General features: G+C 44.6%; 2 protein-coding genes across 3 annotated transcripts; both read right to left on the bottom strand.

Annotated features, from left to right (window-relative positions):
* Positions 1 to 275: 275 nt before the first annotated feature.
* LOC136463535 (uncharacterized) lies at positions 276 to 2,600 on the bottom strand. The gene is made up of 2 exons (XM_066462521.1): positions 2,390 to 2,600; positions 276 to 2,319 (listed from the first exon to the last, which is right to left on the bottom strand). The coding sequence occupies exons 1-2, from the start codon at positions 2,487 to 2,489 to the stop codon at positions 2,090 to 2,092; spliced, it is 330 nt and encodes a 109-aa protein (XP_066318618.1). The 5' UTR covers positions 2,490 to 2,600; the 3' UTR covers positions 276 to 2,089.
* A 105-nt stretch (positions 2,601 to 2,705) lies between these two features.
* LOC136463534 (N-glycosylase/DNA lyase OGG1-like) lies at positions 2,706 to 5,313 on the bottom strand. Of its 2 annotated transcripts, none has more exons than XM_066462520.1 (3): positions 4,502 to 5,313; positions 3,771 to 3,909; positions 2,706 to 3,476 (listed from the first exon to the last, which is right to left on the bottom strand). In XM_066462520.1, the coding sequence occupies exons 1-3, from the start codon at positions 5,305 to 5,307 to the stop codon at positions 3,240 to 3,242; spliced, it is 1,182 nt and encodes a 393-aa protein (XP_066318617.1). In that variant the 5' UTR covers positions 5,308 to 5,313; the 3' UTR covers positions 2,706 to 3,239. The 2 variants fall into 2 exon arrangements, with proteins under 2 accessions (XP_066318617.1, XP_066318616.1); XM_066462519.1 differs by having other exon boundaries at positions 3,699 to 3,909.
* Between the last annotated feature and the right edge of the window lie 14,802 nt (positions 5,314 to 20,115).

Here is a 20,115-nt window from a genome sequence, read left to right on the forward strand (position 1 = left end):
CTTTGTTGCAAAGGAAACGGCTTTTGAGCAGGTGGTTTGGTCTTGGTTCTCAAGAAATGTATGGCTTCCATCTTGCCTGGTGAGTCCAGATCTTCATCCTTCCCAGACGGAACCAGTCACCAAATGATTGGCTGATTGAATGGATGATCATTGTTCAGCAAAGCGGAAAAGAATGAGTGCACAATCCCAGCAGCTTGGCATCATATAAAGCAGTTTTCATCTTTAGAAATGCCATCATGAGCCAATGATTAGGGCTGAACTTAACAAAGAAAAACTTTGCACGAGAAGGTACATTGATATTATTCCAAAGGATAAGTGGTTCTCTTTATTCTTGTATACAGGTATTTATGTACAATCTACAATTATAACGTCCTTAACTTTACAAGGCCATGCAATATACAGTTGATACACTAGTATCATAAGCCTGATGTATCGTCAAGCAGGATGCTCCCATCAAATGCAGATATACATTCTCCTAAAAAAACGCCATCATTGGTAGTACTTGCATTCCAATTAGAACTAGGGAATTTGCATACTATAGTCTGCAGCAGGTACTTCTTACAAAGTGCTGATGGATTTCTCTTAAGATGTTCCTTCTGATTTGATGTTCCTATTAACAGATAACACAAATCAGGTTAGTGATTTGTGGACATGTGTGCAAGGAGTAAGGTCATTTTCTGCTTCTTCATAATCTATGTGCCTGAAGCTAAAACAATTTGTATTTGCAAACATAGAGCAACTTCTGCAGTAAGCACACTATGGTTGAAACATAAGGCATTGGGGTAATATGTGAAAACGGAAGCAACACTCTAAAAGTCTAAATAGCAAAGGTTTTTGAGCACCCAAAATACATTACTGTTACTGTTAGCTATCTTGACAGAACTCATGATACAATTTGCTAGTAAGCACAGTATATTGTAAAGTTATAGGTTGGAATAAACAACAAGCACAGCACTGAGTAATCAAAAGGTTCTAGTCTTCTAGAACTAGAAAGCATCAAACCATTCCTGGCCAAGTTGGAGACGCTCCCAACCACTGCTGCAGCAGGCTTCTAAAACAGCTATCGTAACCTACAAGTAACGGATTCGGTACCATCTAACAATGTTCTTTTGTCCTTAAGTTCTATGTACTTACCGTTGCCGGTCACTGAAAGGAAGGAATGACATTAAGGAGCAAGTGAAATTGTATGATGAACCAAAGGGTAGCACCTACTTTCTTGCAGTACTGCTAATATTGGCATTGCAGGTCAAGATAAAATATGAAAACTTCAAGGTGTAAGGAGACAGCAAGATAAATCAAATTATAAGAGTTTACAGATCGCCATGTTTCCAGAATACACGCTCATGATGTACAATATACAAAGTGCAATTACTAGTGGTTTAAATGAGAAAGGCTACATAAGCTATTTCAATCACAACTCATTTTTTACTAGATAAACCACATGGATCCTGCTAATGGCTTTACTTTTCTTCCATCCCTATCCAAGTATCCAGTGTTCCCAACTATGCCTAAGTAATTCAATAGAAAAATACAGTTTCTGAGAGAATAGGACTGCAGGAATTCACAATACAAGGTGTAAAAAAAACTTGTGTTTTCGTAAGGAACAAACATGGACATAGTTATAGCTCCAGTCAAAAAATGGAGTAGCTCTCAAGTGCCAATATATTGATTTGTATGGACTGAAGTTTGAAATGTCTAGGCTTTTCTTTGAATGCAACAAACAGTTTTACTTTAGCACCAATAGTAGGCATGACAAGAAATTTAGTAATTTGAGATGGTCATCCAGAGGGTAAACACGAAGAACACAAAAATGCAGGTAATTATGCCTTCAGGTCCTTCAGGCATTGTACCAAACTGCAAATGAAGTTGAATCAGGTTTGAAATACTGAAATAGACAGCTAAAGCAACTGTCCCCGCTTCAATTTAACTACAATTGCAACCACAAGAAGAGCTGCAGCATCACCATATGCCCAATCAGATCAGATAGTGGGTGGACATGCGGTATGTGGATACAATCCTAATCTACAATCTACTGCACAAAACTGCTTCGCCAATGGCATGAGTCCAGGACTCAACAGCACTGGAGCACTCAATCTGGATCCAATTGAACAAAAGTTGGCCAGTTAGTTTCCACATGAATCAGCACCCAAACATCCTGAGAGCAAAAGCAGGAGGCTTGTGTGGTCGTGCGGAGGTAGAACTTGGCGAAGCGGCCGCGGTTGGCTGGCTTGGGTTTAACGGGCTTCTTCGGGCGCAGACCGGCGATCTCCTGCACCAGCGGCACGTGCACCAGCACCGTTCTCCACGCCACGTACCAGCCTGGGGAGACGAAGCGGATCAGGGAACACACGCAACTAGGTAACCGAGGGGAAAAGGAGGGGAGGCATACTGAGGAGGATGAGGGTGAAGACGAAGGCGATGGCGAGGACAGGGCGGACGAGAAAGACGACGGCGAACTCCGACGCAGCCGCCAGGCCGCCGCTCGCCATGGCGCCGGCGGCAGCTCAGTTCCGGCCTTGCAAGGAGGGGATCCGCTCGCGAGGCTGTTGGGTCTATGGCATGCGGGGCCCGCAGAACTCCTTGGCGCAAGCAAAAGCCTGGTTGCAGTTGCAGTTGCAGTTGCAGCGCCCACTTTGCTGGCAATGCAAGCAATCGGAATCGGAATTGCCGAATTGGTGTGCAACCGGTTTCGAAGGAGAAACAGAGTACTAGCCCATGCACTACCCACAGGCTAGATCAAATCCCAAGGCAATAATATTTGCGTAAAATCACCCGTTGTCCCTTTTGTGTAAATCATAAATTTGTGTGACCGACCGTGAGTCAGTCACCAGGAACCCACAACAAAACTTTGCTCAAACGTTCATCAGAAGATGCCGGCCTGGCAGGCTGGCCCGATCCAAGCCAGTATTACCACGGGATGGTATAGGTGGGTGGGTGCAAAAATTACAGAGAACTATTGACCCAATATTTCAATTGAATTTCTCATCGCTGTTTAAATAACAACACGACACGGTTACATTACACGTACCCCTTCCATCTTGATGTTTTTGAGGAACCAAACACTTCATCAGGACTGCTAAGAAAACCATATGCCAACTCAGCAGACACCGAATACCTCCCTCTTCAGCAGAAGATCGTTTGTCATGGTCATGTCACATCATCTTACTGAACGAGAATAGCACAGAAGAATGGCAAACCCACTATCGCTGGTATCCCTGCTCCCTCATGGTCACATGTTCTCAACATGGTTTCGGTTGCACCCCGCGCTTCCTTTTGGTCGGTTTTGTGGTACCATTGTCACTGGTAACTTGAGCCACCACAAGTTTTTGAGCAGGTAGCTGGCCAATGAAGAGAACATTTTGTGCCCAACCAGCGTAGCTTCCAAATCTAGTAACAAAGGCATCGGCAACAATAACACTAAGTTTTGGAGTCAAGCTCTTGCCAGCTAGCTCTGGTAATAGATATTGTGTAGCAACCTGCATTAAAATCCATATAGAGTTTAACACTCACATAAAATAGACTCTGGGTCATATTAAGTATAGACAGCAAACCTTCTTCAGGCTGCATCCTCAAGTTTGATTAAAAAATAATAAGAATTGAAAAAAAAAACACCTTAACAGGTACAGTCATTATGAATGCAGAAGGAATATGTATCTACACATGGTGATTGGTTTACTAGCATTTCAAATAATATTTACCTTCCAAACATGTGTGTCAACAGGAATAGCATGATTTTGATCAAGGGAGAACAGAGCAATGCAGGCAGCGACCTTTGGACCAACACCTGGCAGAGTGCAAAGAGCTTCAATCACATCTGAAAGCTCCTTCTTACGCAGTGAGGCAAGCCATTTTTCACCTCCACCAGGTTTGGCCTGCAATTCTTTAGCAGTGCCAACAATGTACTTTGCCCTGCTCGTTTGTCATAAAAAAACACACAGAATTGCCCAAATCAGTAATACTATGAAGCTATCTAGCAATAATGTATACACAAACACAACGGATACTCATGAGCAATTACTAATTTATGATCTATGCAGTTACAATCCATAGAACAAGACTTTTCTGCCTGATAAGATGGTTCCCAAAGGACAAAATGCCAGTATGCTGCAAACACGAAGTTGAGTTTTATACATATTTACATCTATAGTACAAACATCAGCAGCATTATCATCTCCACCATAGCACAAATGTTCGTTGCCTGATTCGATCAACAACTAGCCCAACGTACACATTAGTTTCATTTCTCAACCAAAGCTTCAGTTGAAATAGTAGAAACAATAGCTTAATAACCTAGGACGACCTGCCAATGATGCTATTGCTGCAAATGAAATAGCAGCTACCAGAACAAGATAACAACAATAGAAAGAAAATCTTTGAGCTCCAGCCTACGATCTAGGAATTTAATCATGAAGTAAAACTGGCAAAGCCAAACAAAATTTGACGAGTTGTGCTGAATGATACTCCAAATGGAATGCAAAGTAGGAAGGCACCAAGAGCTGACCTGTACCCAAACCCGGCCTCACGAAGTTCCTGCTCCGACACGCGCGCGAGCCGCTCAATCGTGGGGAACCGGTGGAACACGAACCCACCAACCTCGCCGAGCCGCTCCCCGTAGCCTGCCAGCGTCCACACCATCTTCTCGATCCGGGCAATGTTGTTGTTCGAGGAGCAGAGGAACTGGAAGACGCACTCGACGGGGTCCTGCCTAAGCACCCGCGCGCCGCCGCCACCGAGACGCGCGGAGACCTCAGCGAAGCGCTCGTCTGCGGCGGCGAACTGCCGCCAGAGGTCGGCGAGGGAGACGGCCGCGTTGAGATAGTCGCTGAGCGCGGCGCGGGCAGAGGGCACCGAGGAGGCGGGGTAACCGCCGTCGTTGTGGAGGAGGAATGCGAGGCGGCCATCGTCGGAGTCGGGCAGGTGGGAGAGGGAGACGAGGTGGGGCCCCACGGCACCGGTGAAGCGGAGCGGAGAGAGGGAAGTGCGGCGCCAGAGGAAGGTCTGGCCGGTGGGGAGGGTGAGCGGGAGGGAAAGGTCGGCCGTGGAGAGCGGGAGTGGATGCCACTCTTCCTGCGCCTCGACGGCCCCGGCAGCGAGGGGGAGGCGGCGACGGGCGGAGGGAGTGGGATCGTGGTGGTCGGGGGTTTCAGGTTTGGGGGCCTCTATGGACGGGACCGGCGGCGGGGTAGAAGAGAGTTGTGGAGGAGACGGCGTGAGCGACGGCGCTCTGACAACGCGGCGGCGGCGAGGAGGCATGGCGGCGACAGCGGCGGCGAGGGGAGTAGACCGTGGAAGAAGCGGGAGGCGCATCCTACTTTACGCAAACTAGCCTAGAAGGCGGAAAGGTATTATAGAATTTAAAATATATTTCGCCGCAAGTGCTTCCTTCAGCAGTTCGGCACACCAGTAACGTTCACCTGGAACTATAAACTTCAAAAAAAAAAAAAAAAAGTTTACCAGCACCCCCTCAAAGCATTTAAATATATACTCCCTCGTCCCATTAAAAATATCGTTTTTAACTTTTAGACTTCTTATTTGATCGTTCATCTTATTCATTTTTTTATAAATATTATTTACTTTGTTATGACTTATTTTATCATAAGAGATACTTTAATAATGATTTATTTATTTTATTATTTGCATAAAAATTTGAATAAGACGAACGGTCAAACAAGTGGTCTAAAAGTAAAAAATGACACTTTCAATGAGACGGATGGAGTAAGTGCAAACTACAAGAAGGCAAGACCCTTTAGAACAAAAAGGAAAGCATTGGAATTTTGGAGAATTTTAATTACATAGGAAATTTCTTATATCCCTTTAGAACAAAATGAGGTTAGGACAAATTTCTTATATCCTCTTTAGACCCTACAAAATTTCTTTTGATTCCTATAGGACGTATAAAACTATAGAAATTTTGAAGAAAAACTAGTTTGAGGTTGGATCTAATCGAAACTTTTCATTATGTATATCCCTCTTACAATTCCTTCATTTTTCTATGTTGCATCCAAAAGTCACAATGGAAACTTGCATGCATTTTAAATTCATGTAGGATTGTATGTTCCATACAACTCTAGCTTGCCACTACCTCCCTAGGACCTCCCACACCGCCATCAATAGGGCCCTCCTCTAGCGATGTGGTGACCTCAGTGGCAGTAAGGAGCACAATAGTTAGGTTTTAGATTGAATAAATTGTGTCGTATGAGTTGTTGGATGGTATCGTCTTTGTCGATTCATTGCCGGATCTTGTGCCTTGCATAGAATTCTTCAAATACCTACCTATGCATCTAGCCCAGTGTTCTTCATGTGGTTTTGATTTTTGTAGAGTTGATGTGATTGGTAAGAGTGGTTGTGTTTCCCTGCTTGCATCAGTATCATAGCTTGCTGGATTTCGATCTTGTGAAGGCCGAGAAGTTATCTAGACTTCAATTTTAGCATGGCTGGGTACCGATGGTATCAGGTACCTTGATGATCTTTGGTGACTTAAGCGGCCAATGCTCTTTCAATATGGTAGATGCATACGAGAAAATTCCTGATGCATTGAATCATGTGGCATTTCCTAGGCTTGGAGACTGTCGTTGTGGACATTTGGAGAGTAATGCTTTGATGGTGGTTGTTGGTGTCGTTGAGTTCCGCCATATTGGAAGTAAGCAATCGTCAAGAACATGTGGCCATATGTGATACGTGCCAGAGGGTAAAGGCAAAGCATCAGAGGTCAGCATGTTTACTTCAACCTATAAAGATACCCGAGTGGAAATAGGAAGATGTTGGGATGGATTTCATAGTGGTATTACCCCATACACATAGGGGATATGACTCTATCTGGGTAATTGTAGACCGTCTGACAAAAGTAGCACATTTCATTCCTATCAAGACAACGTACTCTAGTGCGAAGTTGGCGGAGCTATACATGGAAAGGTTTGTATGTTTACATGGAGTACCGAAGAAGATTGTTTCAGATAGAGGTACACAGTTCACATCCCATTTTTGGCAGAAGTTGCATGAGTCCATGGATACGAGGTTGAACTTTAGCTTAGCTTATCATCCTTAGACAGATGGGTAGACCGAGAGAACAAATTAGATTTTAAAGGATATGTTGAGAGCTTATGCTCTACAATACGGGACAAGTTGAGATAAGAGCTTGCCCTATGCTGAATTCTCTTATAATAATAGCTACCAGAAAAATCTTAAAATGACAGAAAGTGCAGGACACCACTGTTTTGGAATCAAATGGGGAAAGTCAAGTCTTTGGACCAGAAGTTTTGCAACTGGTAGAGAAACAAGTACAAACAATAAGGCAAAACTTAAAGGTCACACAGTCTCGATAGAAAAGCTACGCTGACATGAGAAGAAGGGATTTAGTGTTTGAGATTGGTGATTTTGTTTACCTCAAAGTTTCACCTATGAGAGGAGTTAAGAGGTTTCATACTAAGGGAAAGTTGTCACCCAGGTATGTGGGACCCTTCAAGATCATCAACGGGAGAGGAGAAGTTGCTTACCAGCTAGAATTACCAGAATAGCTCTCAGGTGTTCATGATGTCTTCCATGTATCGTGGCTTAAGAAATGTTTAAGAGTACCTAAGGAATAGTTACCTTTGGATGAACTGGATATCCAAGAGGATCTATCATACAAAGAATATCCAGTGAGAATCTTGGAAATAGCTGAGAGAATCACAAGGAGTAGGATTATAAGAATGTGTAAGGTTCAGTGAAATAGGCACTCGGTAGATGAGGCAACCTAGGAAAGAGAAGATGATCTGAAATCTGACTATCCTAATCTTTTTGAATCACCCAAATCTCGAGGACAAGATTCATCTTAAGGGGGATAGGTTTGTAACACCCTAAAATTTCATTTGCAAATTAGTAATTAATTTTGAGCATTTATTTGATTTTCTATGCATTTTAACCTTGGCCAAATAATAAATTTTGGTTAATTAAAATTAACTATAAGGTTTAAAAACATGTTTGTTGCATTCATGCTGAAGCATACTGTTTTTGGTTGAGTGTAGGGCTATGATGTTTGAGGTTGAATTCAAATTTCATTTGAATTTTATCAATTTTTAAAGCTTTGGAAATAGGAAGGATTTTCTTTTAAAAACTTTCTTCTTTCTCTCTTTTCGGCCCAACTTCAGAGCCGGCCTAGCCCCACACCTCCCCTCCTTTCCCACCTTCGTGCCTGTGGCCTGGCCACATGGCTTGCTCGTGGCCCGCTCTGGTGCCCTTCCTTCGCTCGCACGTGCACGCGCCCGTAGCCCACCACCATAGCCTAGCTTGGCACGCTGCTCAGCCCAGGTGGAGGCCTGCCCTGCACCCACATCACGCACTACCTCTCCCTCCTCTTTCTCTGGCAACCGGGACCCACTCGTCAGCCGCCCGCCTCACCTTCCTCCTTCGTCCCAGTGATGGCACTGCCATCTACGGTAGCATGGAAGGGATTCAAAATACCATGATTCGTAACTCTGCCACGCCACTTCCCATCTCTACCATGCCATTCGCCTACAAAACCCCAAGTTAAGCCTTCCCTCTCTCCCTTTTCCCCATCCATGCTCGAGCTCGCACTGCCACCGTAGTCCGCCTGCTCTAGTGCCCAATCAACGACGCCGACGCACCTTAGAGCTCCACCATAACTCATCGCGTCCGTAGGTGCCCTCATTTCTTCATTTTGGTAACGAATCGCTCGGATTCACCCACACCCTTTTTCTCTCTCCAGTCGCCATCGTACGTCGCTGAACCCCTTTGGAGCCCTCTTGAATGCCGCGACCACCTCCATCAGACTCACGGTGAGCTGCTCGATCTTCCCATGCCTTCTCTTACTCGAATGTTGCTCTAGAGCATCGTAATAGCGAGCTCCAGTCACGCCAGCCACGGCACCGCTGTGGGGCCATCATCCCGACATGCTTCCCCACCCTACCTTTTTGTTGTATCGGACTCGCGTTGAGGCACTCAATGTTCTCATGCCCTTGGCTTGGTCTGGGGTGGCCGGAATCGCCCGTACCTGTGACATCGATGAGCTCGGGCCACCGGCACCCATGGCACCATCGTGCGGGCACAGCACGTCAGCGAGGGAGGTCCCTTCGTTCACATGCGTTGACGGATCTACTCAGACGGCCGGGATTAAAACATACCCTTTCGGGGTCATATTGGTCCACCGTGGACCCATGGACACGGCCCATAGCGCCGCGTCAGCGCACCCACCGCACACGTGGTGCGCCGCACCACTCACGCACAGCCACGTGGCTTCCTAGTCAGCCGGCGACACGGTCAACTGCGACCCGCTGTGCTATTTTGCAGTTTAGCCCTTAGGTTTTCAGTGAATCAACCAGCAGTCCAGTACAGTTCAAAAGAATTATTTTTCAGTCCTATTTTTATTCATTTTAGTCCCTATAGTTTTAGGAAATAGTGCGCACCGTCCAAAATTCATTTAAATTCAGATTTTATTAGTTTAAATTCAAATTTGAATTCAGTTTATTTATAGAAATGCCATTAAAACTTGTTTTTATGCATAACTTTTGTGTTTTAAGTCCGATTCGAGTGATTCTTTCGCTCACATGTTTGTAGTAGTACGTAGAATAGTTTTATAAGCTTTTTAGTCTATGTGTTTACTGTTTGGTGTATTGTTCTAATAGAAGTATCTTTGTATGCATGTGATGATTGAAATGGATGCTTGATTGGTGAATTGGAAGACATTGAAAGGATCAAGATGCCCAAGAGGGGGATGAATTGGGCTAATTCTAAAATTCTTTGCAATAATTAAACCCTACACTTAGCCCACTTCACCCCTTGTGCTTAGAATGTGTTTCTAATGTTCTACCGTACAAAAGTTTTGCAACCTAAGTTCCAATCCAACTCTAGCATGACAATTCTATGAATGTAAAGACAAGAATTGAATTGCTCAAAGTAAATGCTTAAAGTAAAGAGAGAAGGAGGAAGGCGGTGATGTTTTGCCGAGATATCGGAGAGTCATCACTCCCCACTAGTCCTCGTTGGAGCACCCACGCAAGGGTGTAGCTCCCCCTTGATCCGCACAAGGATCAAGTGCTCTCTACGGGTTGATTCTTCAACACTCCGTCATGGTGAATCACCTACAACTACTCACAACTTGAGTTGGGTCATCCATAAGCTTCACCGGATGATCACCAAACTCCCAATCACCACCAAGCCGTCTAGGTGATGGTGATCACCAAGAGTAACAAGCAAGAACTCTCACTTGACCACAACAGGCCTAATGAGAAGGGTGGATGCACACTTGCTACTCTCTTTTCACTAATGAGGCCTCTCTCTTGGATTCTCAAATCTCAATCACCTCACTAGGACCTTGCTCTCCTTGGCACTCTCAAGGGTGTTTCTCAGCTGTTGAAATAAGCAAAAGTGATCCCTTGAGTGAATAAAGGAAATATTTAGAACCCCTCTTTCAAAACAAACCGTTATGTGCCACTGCGGGGTGACCGAACGCTCTGGTCAAGGTGATCGAATGCTCCGGTCAGTTCTCCCCGCCACCAAGCAATTAAGTTGTGACCGGACTCTGACCAGTGTCCGGTCATGAAAACTGCCCTCTAGAACCTTACTGATGTTCACTAGACTCTGGCACCCAACGTTCGGTCACTTTGCTGCTCAATGTCTAGTCAGTAGCTGAAACCTGACCAGCGTCCGGTCAGCACTGACCGGACGCGTCCGATCAGCACTAACTGGACGCGTCCGGTCAGCACTGACGGATGCGTCCGATCAGGATTCTCCCTCTCTAGAACCTTACTAGAGTTGACCAGACTCTGGCACCCAGCGTCTGGTCACATTTTACTTAGCATCCGGTCACAACCAGATGAGTTCACCTTAATCAAATGAACTGACCGGACTCTATGCCAGTGTCTGATCACACCGAAACTAGCATCCGATCAACATTTGACCCTCTATTCACTTCCAACTCGCAATCATATGTGAATGAAGTTTGCTCCAATTGATCTAAGGGCTACTTAGGAGCTACCTAGTGCTAGATTTGACAAGTGTGCACCACACCTAACCCACTAGACTCACCTAGGTCAAGCTACCCATCCATACCCCCCTTAGTAGTACGGCCAAAGGAAAAACAAAGTCTTAAACTACTATAAGTGTCTCTTCAACACCAAATGACACTTACAACTAGTCCATCCTTAACTTTGTCGTCCATCCTTTGAAAACCAAAATGATTTCCATCGTAGGGCATGACAACCATGATTGCCCAATCAATTATCATTACCATGACCTAACTTAATTGCATCTACAAAACACATATTAGTCACAGTAATCTCATATTATCATTAATCACCGAAACCCAACTAGAGGCCTAGATGCTTTCAATCTCCCCCCTTTTGGTGATTGATGACAATACAACCTCGAGTATGTAAAAGAGATGAGGTTTTCAACATGCTTGGTTCATATAAGCTTTTGACAATAAGAACAAAAGAGTTAGGCAAGCTTATATGACCCAAGCCAATATGATGTACTCAATAGATATGAAATAAGCATGAGTACAAGAAATAAAGCTCATTTGCATCGGAGTAAAAATGTGGAAGCAAAACAAATGAGCATAACAAAGTGGCATGACATATAAACAATTCACAGTAGAGAGCACACATGTCACATATCACATAAATATCACATCACATAGATATCACTATCACATAAATATAGTTTGATGCATGAAAGTAAACATGAATGTATAATAGTGTATCACACATAAAAAGCCAAATATAATAGATAAGCTCCCCCTAAATGTATCGCTCCCCCTAAGTCTATCATACTCGATCCCTCTCCCCCTTTAGCATCAAACACCAAAACCTAAGGGTCAGTTGGTGGGGCTACAGTGGACGAATCAGGCGCTGAGGTGCGATGAGCGATCTAGAATAGGGCAGCATCATCATCTAATCCTGAGCTCTAAGCTATATGACCCTCTATCGCTGGAAGTGACGCTGAAGCGGTCTGGGTCGGATCTGGTACTAGTGCGGCCTGTGACTCTATAGGTATCACTAAAGCAGGCGGCTCTGATGATGTAATAGATGAAGGGAGCATCTCTGTAGTCCCAGTAATAGGAGCAACTGTGGAAGGACCAAGGACATGTAGATCTAGCGGTGTTGGCTGCCCTACCAACTCACTAAAGGTAGCACCAAGGCTCCTAGAGACTAGGGTGTCTGGCACAAGCATCGACGAACTCTGAGTCAGTGTGAAGCCCATATGTAGCGGTGTGAACTTTGGACCCTAGGCTATCACTAGCGAAGCAAACCACTGGGACACCTGCTCTGTGGGTGAAGCAAACTAAGTAGCTGTCTGTCCCTGACTCTAAAGCCCACTAGGCTATACAATTGGAGTCTGTGAAGTGGTGGTAGGTTGGCCGAGCTAAGGTGTAAGCTATGGCGGTGGAGCTCCAATAGTAATAACAACATGGTGCATGAATCCAAGTAACTACTGCTGCATGAGGAGCTGCTGTTGCTGCGTGGCTTGCTGCTACTGTCGCTGGAACTCGTCCTATCTGGCCTAAAACTATGCAAATGTAGCTACGGTCTCCTAGGCCAGGCGAGCCTGATCCTGCCTCATTCTCTCAAGTATAGCAAGTAGAGCGAGGTCTGTCTGTGGTGCCTATGGAGCTGAGCTGGAGCCACTGGCCTCACCATCATGTCGTCGAGGAGGCATCCGAGGATATCCTGATAATCATCATTTGTACTGTCGCTGGCGTCGCTCTCCACCATACCCTCCTACTGAGCATCTAGCTGCTTGTCACACCCCAAAAAATCCATTTTGGGTTGTGAATAGTTTTCACTTAACAAAATTAATGCTTTTATCATTTTCTAAAGTTTTTAAGATTTAATTAGGGTTTTTGCAATTTATAATGTGAAAAATGTTGATTTTTAAATAACTTTTGTAATATAATGTGAAGGGTGTTGCATTCATGTCGGTTGCATTTTGTGTTTATGAGTGCAAATATGATAGAGCGACATTTCTTTCTCTTTGGGAATTTTTCTGACCTTTTTTTGGAATTAAATTCCTTTTTCCTTGGCTTAATATTTTTCCTTGATCTTTGCAACAATCTTTTTGTGAGCTCAAACAACTTTAGTTGAGTTCCTCATCCTTCAATTTATCTCTAGGATTTTTCCAAGGATTTTTTAGAACTTCTAGCTATTTTTCGTGGCTTAAAAAGCAATTCTAGATTTTTTGGAATTATTTTAATTCGTGAAATTAAAATAAACCCAAATCCCTAATTTTTCCACCGACCTAAACGTCGCCTATAAATACATGCCGGTGTTCTCCTTGATGCTCTCATTCCAAAAGTACAATCGGTTTCGTGAGCTGCCAATCCGTTTGCCCTACATCTATCATCGAAGTTACGACGGTGAATTTTTCCGGCGAAGGTTCAGCGAGCTTTTTTGGCCAACTCCGGCATCCCCTGTGAATTTCGAGACAACCCAGAGGTAGATCTTGTCGTTCTCTATGCTGTGGTATATTCCTTTTCACGAATCCATCACCGTTTGACTCGCTTCCCATCTCTTCTTCCTTTTCCGGCGAACAAATTCCATTGCCGGCCACTCCCTTTCTTCTCTGCTGCAGCGTGGCCACTGCTGCTGCATGCCAACCGGTCGACCAAGCCCTCTGCCTGGCCGAGGCCACCTCCTGCCTCGCTCTACAGCTTGCTCTGGCTGTCGCTGCTGCTTAGCTAGCCGCCGCCGCTGCTCTCTGGCTGCCACTGCTGCGTAGCTGCTATCGCTGCAGGCCAGCCGCTGGCTGACCGCTCGTCCTCCCTAGTCGGCTTCCCTATGCCCCCTAGCCAGCCTTGCTTTTCCCGGCTAGCCCCTGCTCCTTCCCTAGCCAAGGTCGCCTGTTCCCCTGCCCCTTCCCTACCTGTGCGTAAACAGTAGTCCCTGCCATAGCTGATTGGATCAGAGGTAGAATAAGGGCATATTCATGATTAAATATTTTCTAAAATCGCTGATAGGTCCCTGGTTCATTCAATTTCTGTCCTTTTCATCTATTATTCCTTCATATCAAATCCGAATTCAATTCTTTCAGTTTTATCTTTTCAATATATATTTCTATCATTGTTTAATCATGCTAGTACTATTTATTTCATCCATTTTAGCGTGTTTCATGTGAAATACCTTAAATGCCCCTCCTTCCGATAAATCTTTCGGAGTCCATATCTTTTACGTCTGATCTCCGTTTTCAGAGGTTTTTGCGCTCACGCGATCGTAGAAACAAGACCTATGCGTAAGTAACCTTTTCATAAGTTGTTTATCATGTTTGGTGTACTGCTTTTATTTATTTGTATATGTTTGCTTGTATGTCTATGCACCCAAAGATTTGTCGCGATGGAAGAGGTCATCGGTGGACCCCAAAGACCAAGAGTTGAGTTGTTATGCGTTTCTAAGCCTAAGGCAAGTGTCCTTGACCATCTTGCTCCTACATTTGTTTTACTTTGAGTTAATGTAGTTAGACCATTAGTTGCATGCTGAGTCATAATTTGAATCCTATGTTAGGGTTTACTAGAACTTGATGTTATCATCCTTGTAACCTGGGTTGGTTGGGTAGCTGTCTTGCTTAGCTTGTAGTCTTGGGTTGGAAAGGTTATCATTTAATATTGATTAATGATTTATGCAACTTGGGTTGGTAATGTTTATAGCAACATGGTGAATAGGAATCCGGTAGGATGGTTGGTTTTGGTGGTGGTGTGTGCCAGATTTTAGGCAAATGTTTTCTGGTGGATTGTTGGAATTGGTGGAATGGATTGTGCTCATTCCTGCTTGGATTCTAAGGACCAGTTCATGGACAAGTAACCTAGCTTAATAGCGCAACCTCGAGGGCTATATGGCTCTGGCCCTGGCCAAGTAATTAGTTTCCTCCAAGTTATGCTACATCGGGTCGGTATGTGTGGCACAAGAAGGGGCTTCTGCAGTGGTGTTGGTACCCACTGTTAGCGGTTAGAAACCTTAGTGAAGGTGTAAAATAGACTTGGAGGGACTTTGTAAAGGCCTTGTAGTGTGACCCTGCTGAGCACCTAGGTAGTGTGAAGCGTGATGGAGAAACATGACTTGTGGTGAAAGTGTGCAACCTCTGCAGAGTGTAAAACTAATATATCAGCCATGCTCATGGTCAAGAGCGGCCTAGACTTCTTCTTGATTAGATGGCTCTGGTTTAGTTGGAAGGCTTGGATGGAATCCAAGTGTTGGTTTGCTTGGATGGGATCCAGGTGTGGTGCTCGGATGGGATTCGAGTGTTGGTTACAGTGGTTCTCCAAGGTGAAGGAAGATCTCACCTAGTTAAATAGGTGCTTAAGGTTTAAGGTAATATGTGTGTTGCTTAAGGGCTTGTGTTAAACCCTATTAGCTTTTCCTTATGTTGGACACATGTCATACTTTCCTACACTTGCAAAGTACATTTAGATGTGCTCACCCTTCTCTGTCCCCTTTGCTAACGCACCCAACGGTTCAGACTAGAAGATGGAGTTTCTAGAAGATGATGTCTCCTAAAGACAATGTCGATGCTAGGCTGGTGTACCCCCGGTCAGCTGCTTGAAGGGATGGAGACCCTACTCTATTGGAACTCTGATGTAATTTTGTGTTTAGACCCTCTGGTCATTTTTGTAATATGTAATCGCTTTTGTATTAAACACTGCAATGTATCACTTTTGTTGTTGCATGTATGAATAAACAGATCCTGGCATACATGTGATGTGCATTCAGTTTTGTTTTATGAAACCGGGTGTGATACTACTCCTCCTCTGTAGCTACAATGCCCCTAATAGTCTCATCCTACTGGGCTATAGACTCTAGCACCTTTGGGCAATGGCTTGGCTAGCTAGGTGTAATCACTACACTGTGGCGGAGCATCTGAGTCATGTTATAAGCTGGAAACTCTATAGTAGCTCCTGAATACTCTGCCAACATCTTAGGAGGCCTCACTATGACTGCCCTATGAATTAGAAGGTAATCCAGTAAGCATATGGCAGCTATCTGTGACCTCTGAATCCCTCTACAAGTGTATCCTCCATCTCAGAAAGAATGACATCCCATACATCAAAGACTGTCTACTACATCAGAGCATTCCATAGCCACAACTAAATGCGAGTCAATCCCTCGTGATATCCCATCCTCAATAGTAGGGTCCTCCTCATGATAGCATCAAGCAGTCTGGCTATAGGAGCAAGATCTCTGGGTGTTCTGCTTGACCCCTCACCAAATGGCTCTATGAAGCAAGGTCGGATGAGATCAATGGGAGGCACAAGACCACCGTGAGGGTGTCTAGGGGGCTCTGTGTGTCCATAGCAAACCTTGTGAATGTGGATGGGTGACACCTATAACCTAAGAATCTCTTTGACCCTAAAGCTCATCAGCCTATAGTCATTGCCTCTGAATGCAAAGTGAATAAACATGTGGCCTAGGTCAATATAGAGTGAAGCATAGAACTCAGGGACCCAAGATGGAACATATCTGCCTGTCCATCTAAGTAGATCGGTTAGCCCTAGCAAGTATAAGAGATGAGGGTGGATCTGCTCTCTAGCTGCTGCTAAAATGGCCTCAATAGAACAAACTCGTTGAGATCTAAAGGTCACCCCACTGTTAAGATATGCATTATAGAAATCCTCCTGCAGTGGTATATAGAAACCCTCTGAAGCATGCTCATCCCTCCTCGGTAGGAACCAGTCCTCAAACGGCACAAACCTGAGCTGCTACACCTGCTTGGCCATGGTGGCCCTCAAGTCTAGATGAGTCACTAGAGGCAGACCATGTGGTCTAGGAGGTGGATGAGAACCCCTCCTCTGTGTCTCTGGCCTTGGTGTCACCTTGGTATGAGTACGACTAGAGCGGCGTAATAGTGGCTGAGGTGCCTGCTCTATCTCCTTGGTCTGCTCTACCTCCTATGTCTGATCTATCTGCTATTGTGGCTCCCCCTAAGGCTGAGTCTCCTCCAAAGCAACACATCATCCCTCAAACATGATAGTCCTAGCTGGACTACCATGACGATGCTCAACCTACTCAATAGCTGCCATCTATGCTGGTGAAAGCTGATCTACAATCTAGACTCCACTCTGAGCACGTCCTCTCTCTGCATGCTCTACGACGGTTGCCACTGCTGCTGCTCTCACTGTATCAGCATCTGCATACTTCCGCTTCTTCGACATGATCTTCTTCGTCGCCTTGCCTTTCACATCAGTAGACAAGTGAGGTGGAGGCCTCAGATCCGCATCACCTAGACCACCTCTGGTGTTCTTGGCATGTGCCATTGCTAGATTTGAAAAGAGCAACTCCACTAACAAGAAACAACTACCAACTATCACTTTTGAGGCTTGGCCTCGATCCGTACTCATGAGCTTAGCCCCGAGTTGACTGACAACTACCAAAGTGACCTTAACAACACCGACTCGCTGCACGATGGAATAGATTGGATATATAAATAATTTCAATATACATCTAGAGATATGAAACCCTAAGAAGCAAGCAATAGGTACAAAATTGGAATCGATGGCTTGCTACCTAATGAATCGGTGACTGAAGAGAAGAGGAATGAATCATAGGCACCACCGAATCGGCAATTAGGGTTAGGGTTCTGGTGATGCAATGTAGCGCTAGATGGGGCATGGAGATGCTGGCGCGACAATGAAGGTGCTGTTGCAGGCAGCTAGGGCACCGGCAGTGCTGTTGCTGGCGTGGCGGTGACGTTGGTGCTAGGGCACGACGCACGGTGAAGGGTGGCGCTCGGCGCTGCTATAGTGGGCTCGGTGGCTCTGGTGCAAGGTGCAAGGCGGGTGCAGGCGAGGTTGGCACGGCACTATGGCACAACTACGGCTGGCGGCGCGGGCAAGATGCGGTAGAGCAATGCAGCGCAGAAGCACGGCGTGGCATGGCGACACGGGAAATGGTGAAGTCAGCCCGAGTGGAATAGGTCAAGGAGCGATGCGGCTCCCCGTAGGATTATATGGTGGCCCCCAGACGGAATAGAAAAGGAAACAGAACAAAGAGTTTAGAACCTGCACTATTTCTACTGACCGGATGCTTCGGTGGCAACGATCGGACGCTACCACCCAGAGTCGGTCGACTCTAGAGAGGTCCAAATCCTCTCGAGTCACGACCGGACACGTCTGATCACCACTGACTGAACACAGCCAGAGTCCGGTCGATCCTATCTTCATCTTCTTCACTTGACTAGACGCAGGGAAAGAACTATTTCAGTGTCTGGTCACTCTGTCGCAGCAATGGTTCACATCCTATGAACTGACCGGACGCTGGACTGTAGAGTCTGGTGCAGCATCCAGTCACTCTTTTTCAGCAAATCTTTAAAGTTCTTTGTGTTGCTTGTTCCCAATCAAGTCCTAACTTCAATAAGACCCAAATAAATACCAATTGGGACTGATGTGAGTGACCTCTCTCAAACCCTCAAATTTTTGAAAGTATTTTGCCTTAGGTTATAATTCTTTTTTAAGAAAATAGGCAATAAAAGGGTGATTGAAAAGAAACAACAAAACAACATTCATACATATGCAATGCAATACTTGAAAGTAATTCTAGTTGCTTGTTAAGTTTGATCCAAGGTTAAGCTTCTTCACATGCTTTTCAGCGGTTATCTTAACCATGTTAGACAAGCCCTAAATGCATTACCAAAAATTAAACATGTTGTATATTACAATGCAATGCAAGGGACAACACAAGCTCATTTTCTAGTGAAGTTGCTAAAATCAAGCACATTGAGCTCATTCCTCAACCGACAAAATGTAGCCTCATCTAGCGGTTTAGTAAAGATATCTGCCAATTGATCCTCGGTCCTTACACCTTCTAGTGAAATATCATTCTTAGCAATATGATCTCTAAGAAAGTGATGGCGGATATCTATGTGCTTGGTGCGAGAGTGTTGAACCAGATTATTAGCAAGCTTTACCACACTCTCATTGTCACACAAAAGTGGTACTTTTTCTAGAACTACACCAAAGTTTGCTTCATATAAAGTATTTGTGCACAACAAGCACCCATGGCAATGTATTCTGCTTCGGTGGTGGACAAAGCCACACTATTTTGCTTCTTGAAGGACCAAGACACAAGTAATCTACCAAGCAAATGGCACCCTCCGAATGTGCTTTTTCTATCAACTTTGCAACCGGCATAATCCGAATCGGAATAGCCAACTAATTCAAATCTAGCTCCTTTGGGATACCAAAGGCCAATGCTTGGTGTGTGCTTAAGATACCTAAGGATTCTTTTAATGGCAATCAAATGAGCTTTCTTAAGATTAGCTTGAAATCTAGCACACATACATACACTAAACATGATGTCGGCCCTAGATGTGGTTAAATATAATAAGCTACCAATCATAGAGCGGTAGAGAGTTTGATCAACCGTTTTACCTCCCTCATCTAGGTTGAGATGTCCATTAGATGGCATTGGTGTCTTGATTGGCTTACATTCATCCATATTGAACCTCTTGAGAAGATCCTTGGTGTACTTTTCTTGAGAGATGAAAATCTCTTCTCTCATTTGCTTGACTTGAAAACCAAGAAAGAATGTAAGCTCTCCAATCATTGACATCTCGAACTCCTTCGACATCAATTCACCAAACTCTTTGCAAGAATCTTCATTTGATGATCCAAAGATGATATCATCAACATATACTTGACAAATGAAGTTCTCTCCATCAAGCTTCTTGGTGAATAGTATGGTGTCGACCTTTCCAATGGTGAAGCCCTTCTTAATGAGAAAATCCCAAAGGCGTTCATACCATGCTCTCGGGGCTTGCTTAAGCCCATTTAGCGCCTTGGACAACCTATAAACATGATTAGGATATCTAGGGTCTTCAAACCCAGGAGGTTGATCAACATAGACTAGTTCATTAATAAAGTCATTTAAAAATGCACTTTTAACATCCATTTGATATAATTTCATTTCATGATGTGATGCATATGTAAGGAGGATACATATGGCTTCAAGTCTTGCAACCGGTGCAAAGGTCTCTTCAAAATCCAACCCTTCAACTTGAGACAACCCCTTTGCAACTAGTCTTGCCTTGTTCCTCACAACAACGCCTTGATCATCTTACTTGTTGCGGAACACCCACTTTGTTCCAATGACTCTTGCACCTTGTGGTCGCTCTTCAAGAGTCCAAACTTCATTGCGG

Source organism: Miscanthus floridulus, chromosome 7 (genome assembly GCF_019320115.1).
Source record: "Miscanthus floridulus cultivar M001 chromosome 7, ASM1932011v1, whole genome shotgun sequence".
Taxonomy (NCBI): Eukaryota; Viridiplantae; Streptophyta; class Magnoliopsida; order Poales; family Poaceae; genus Miscanthus; species Miscanthus floridulus.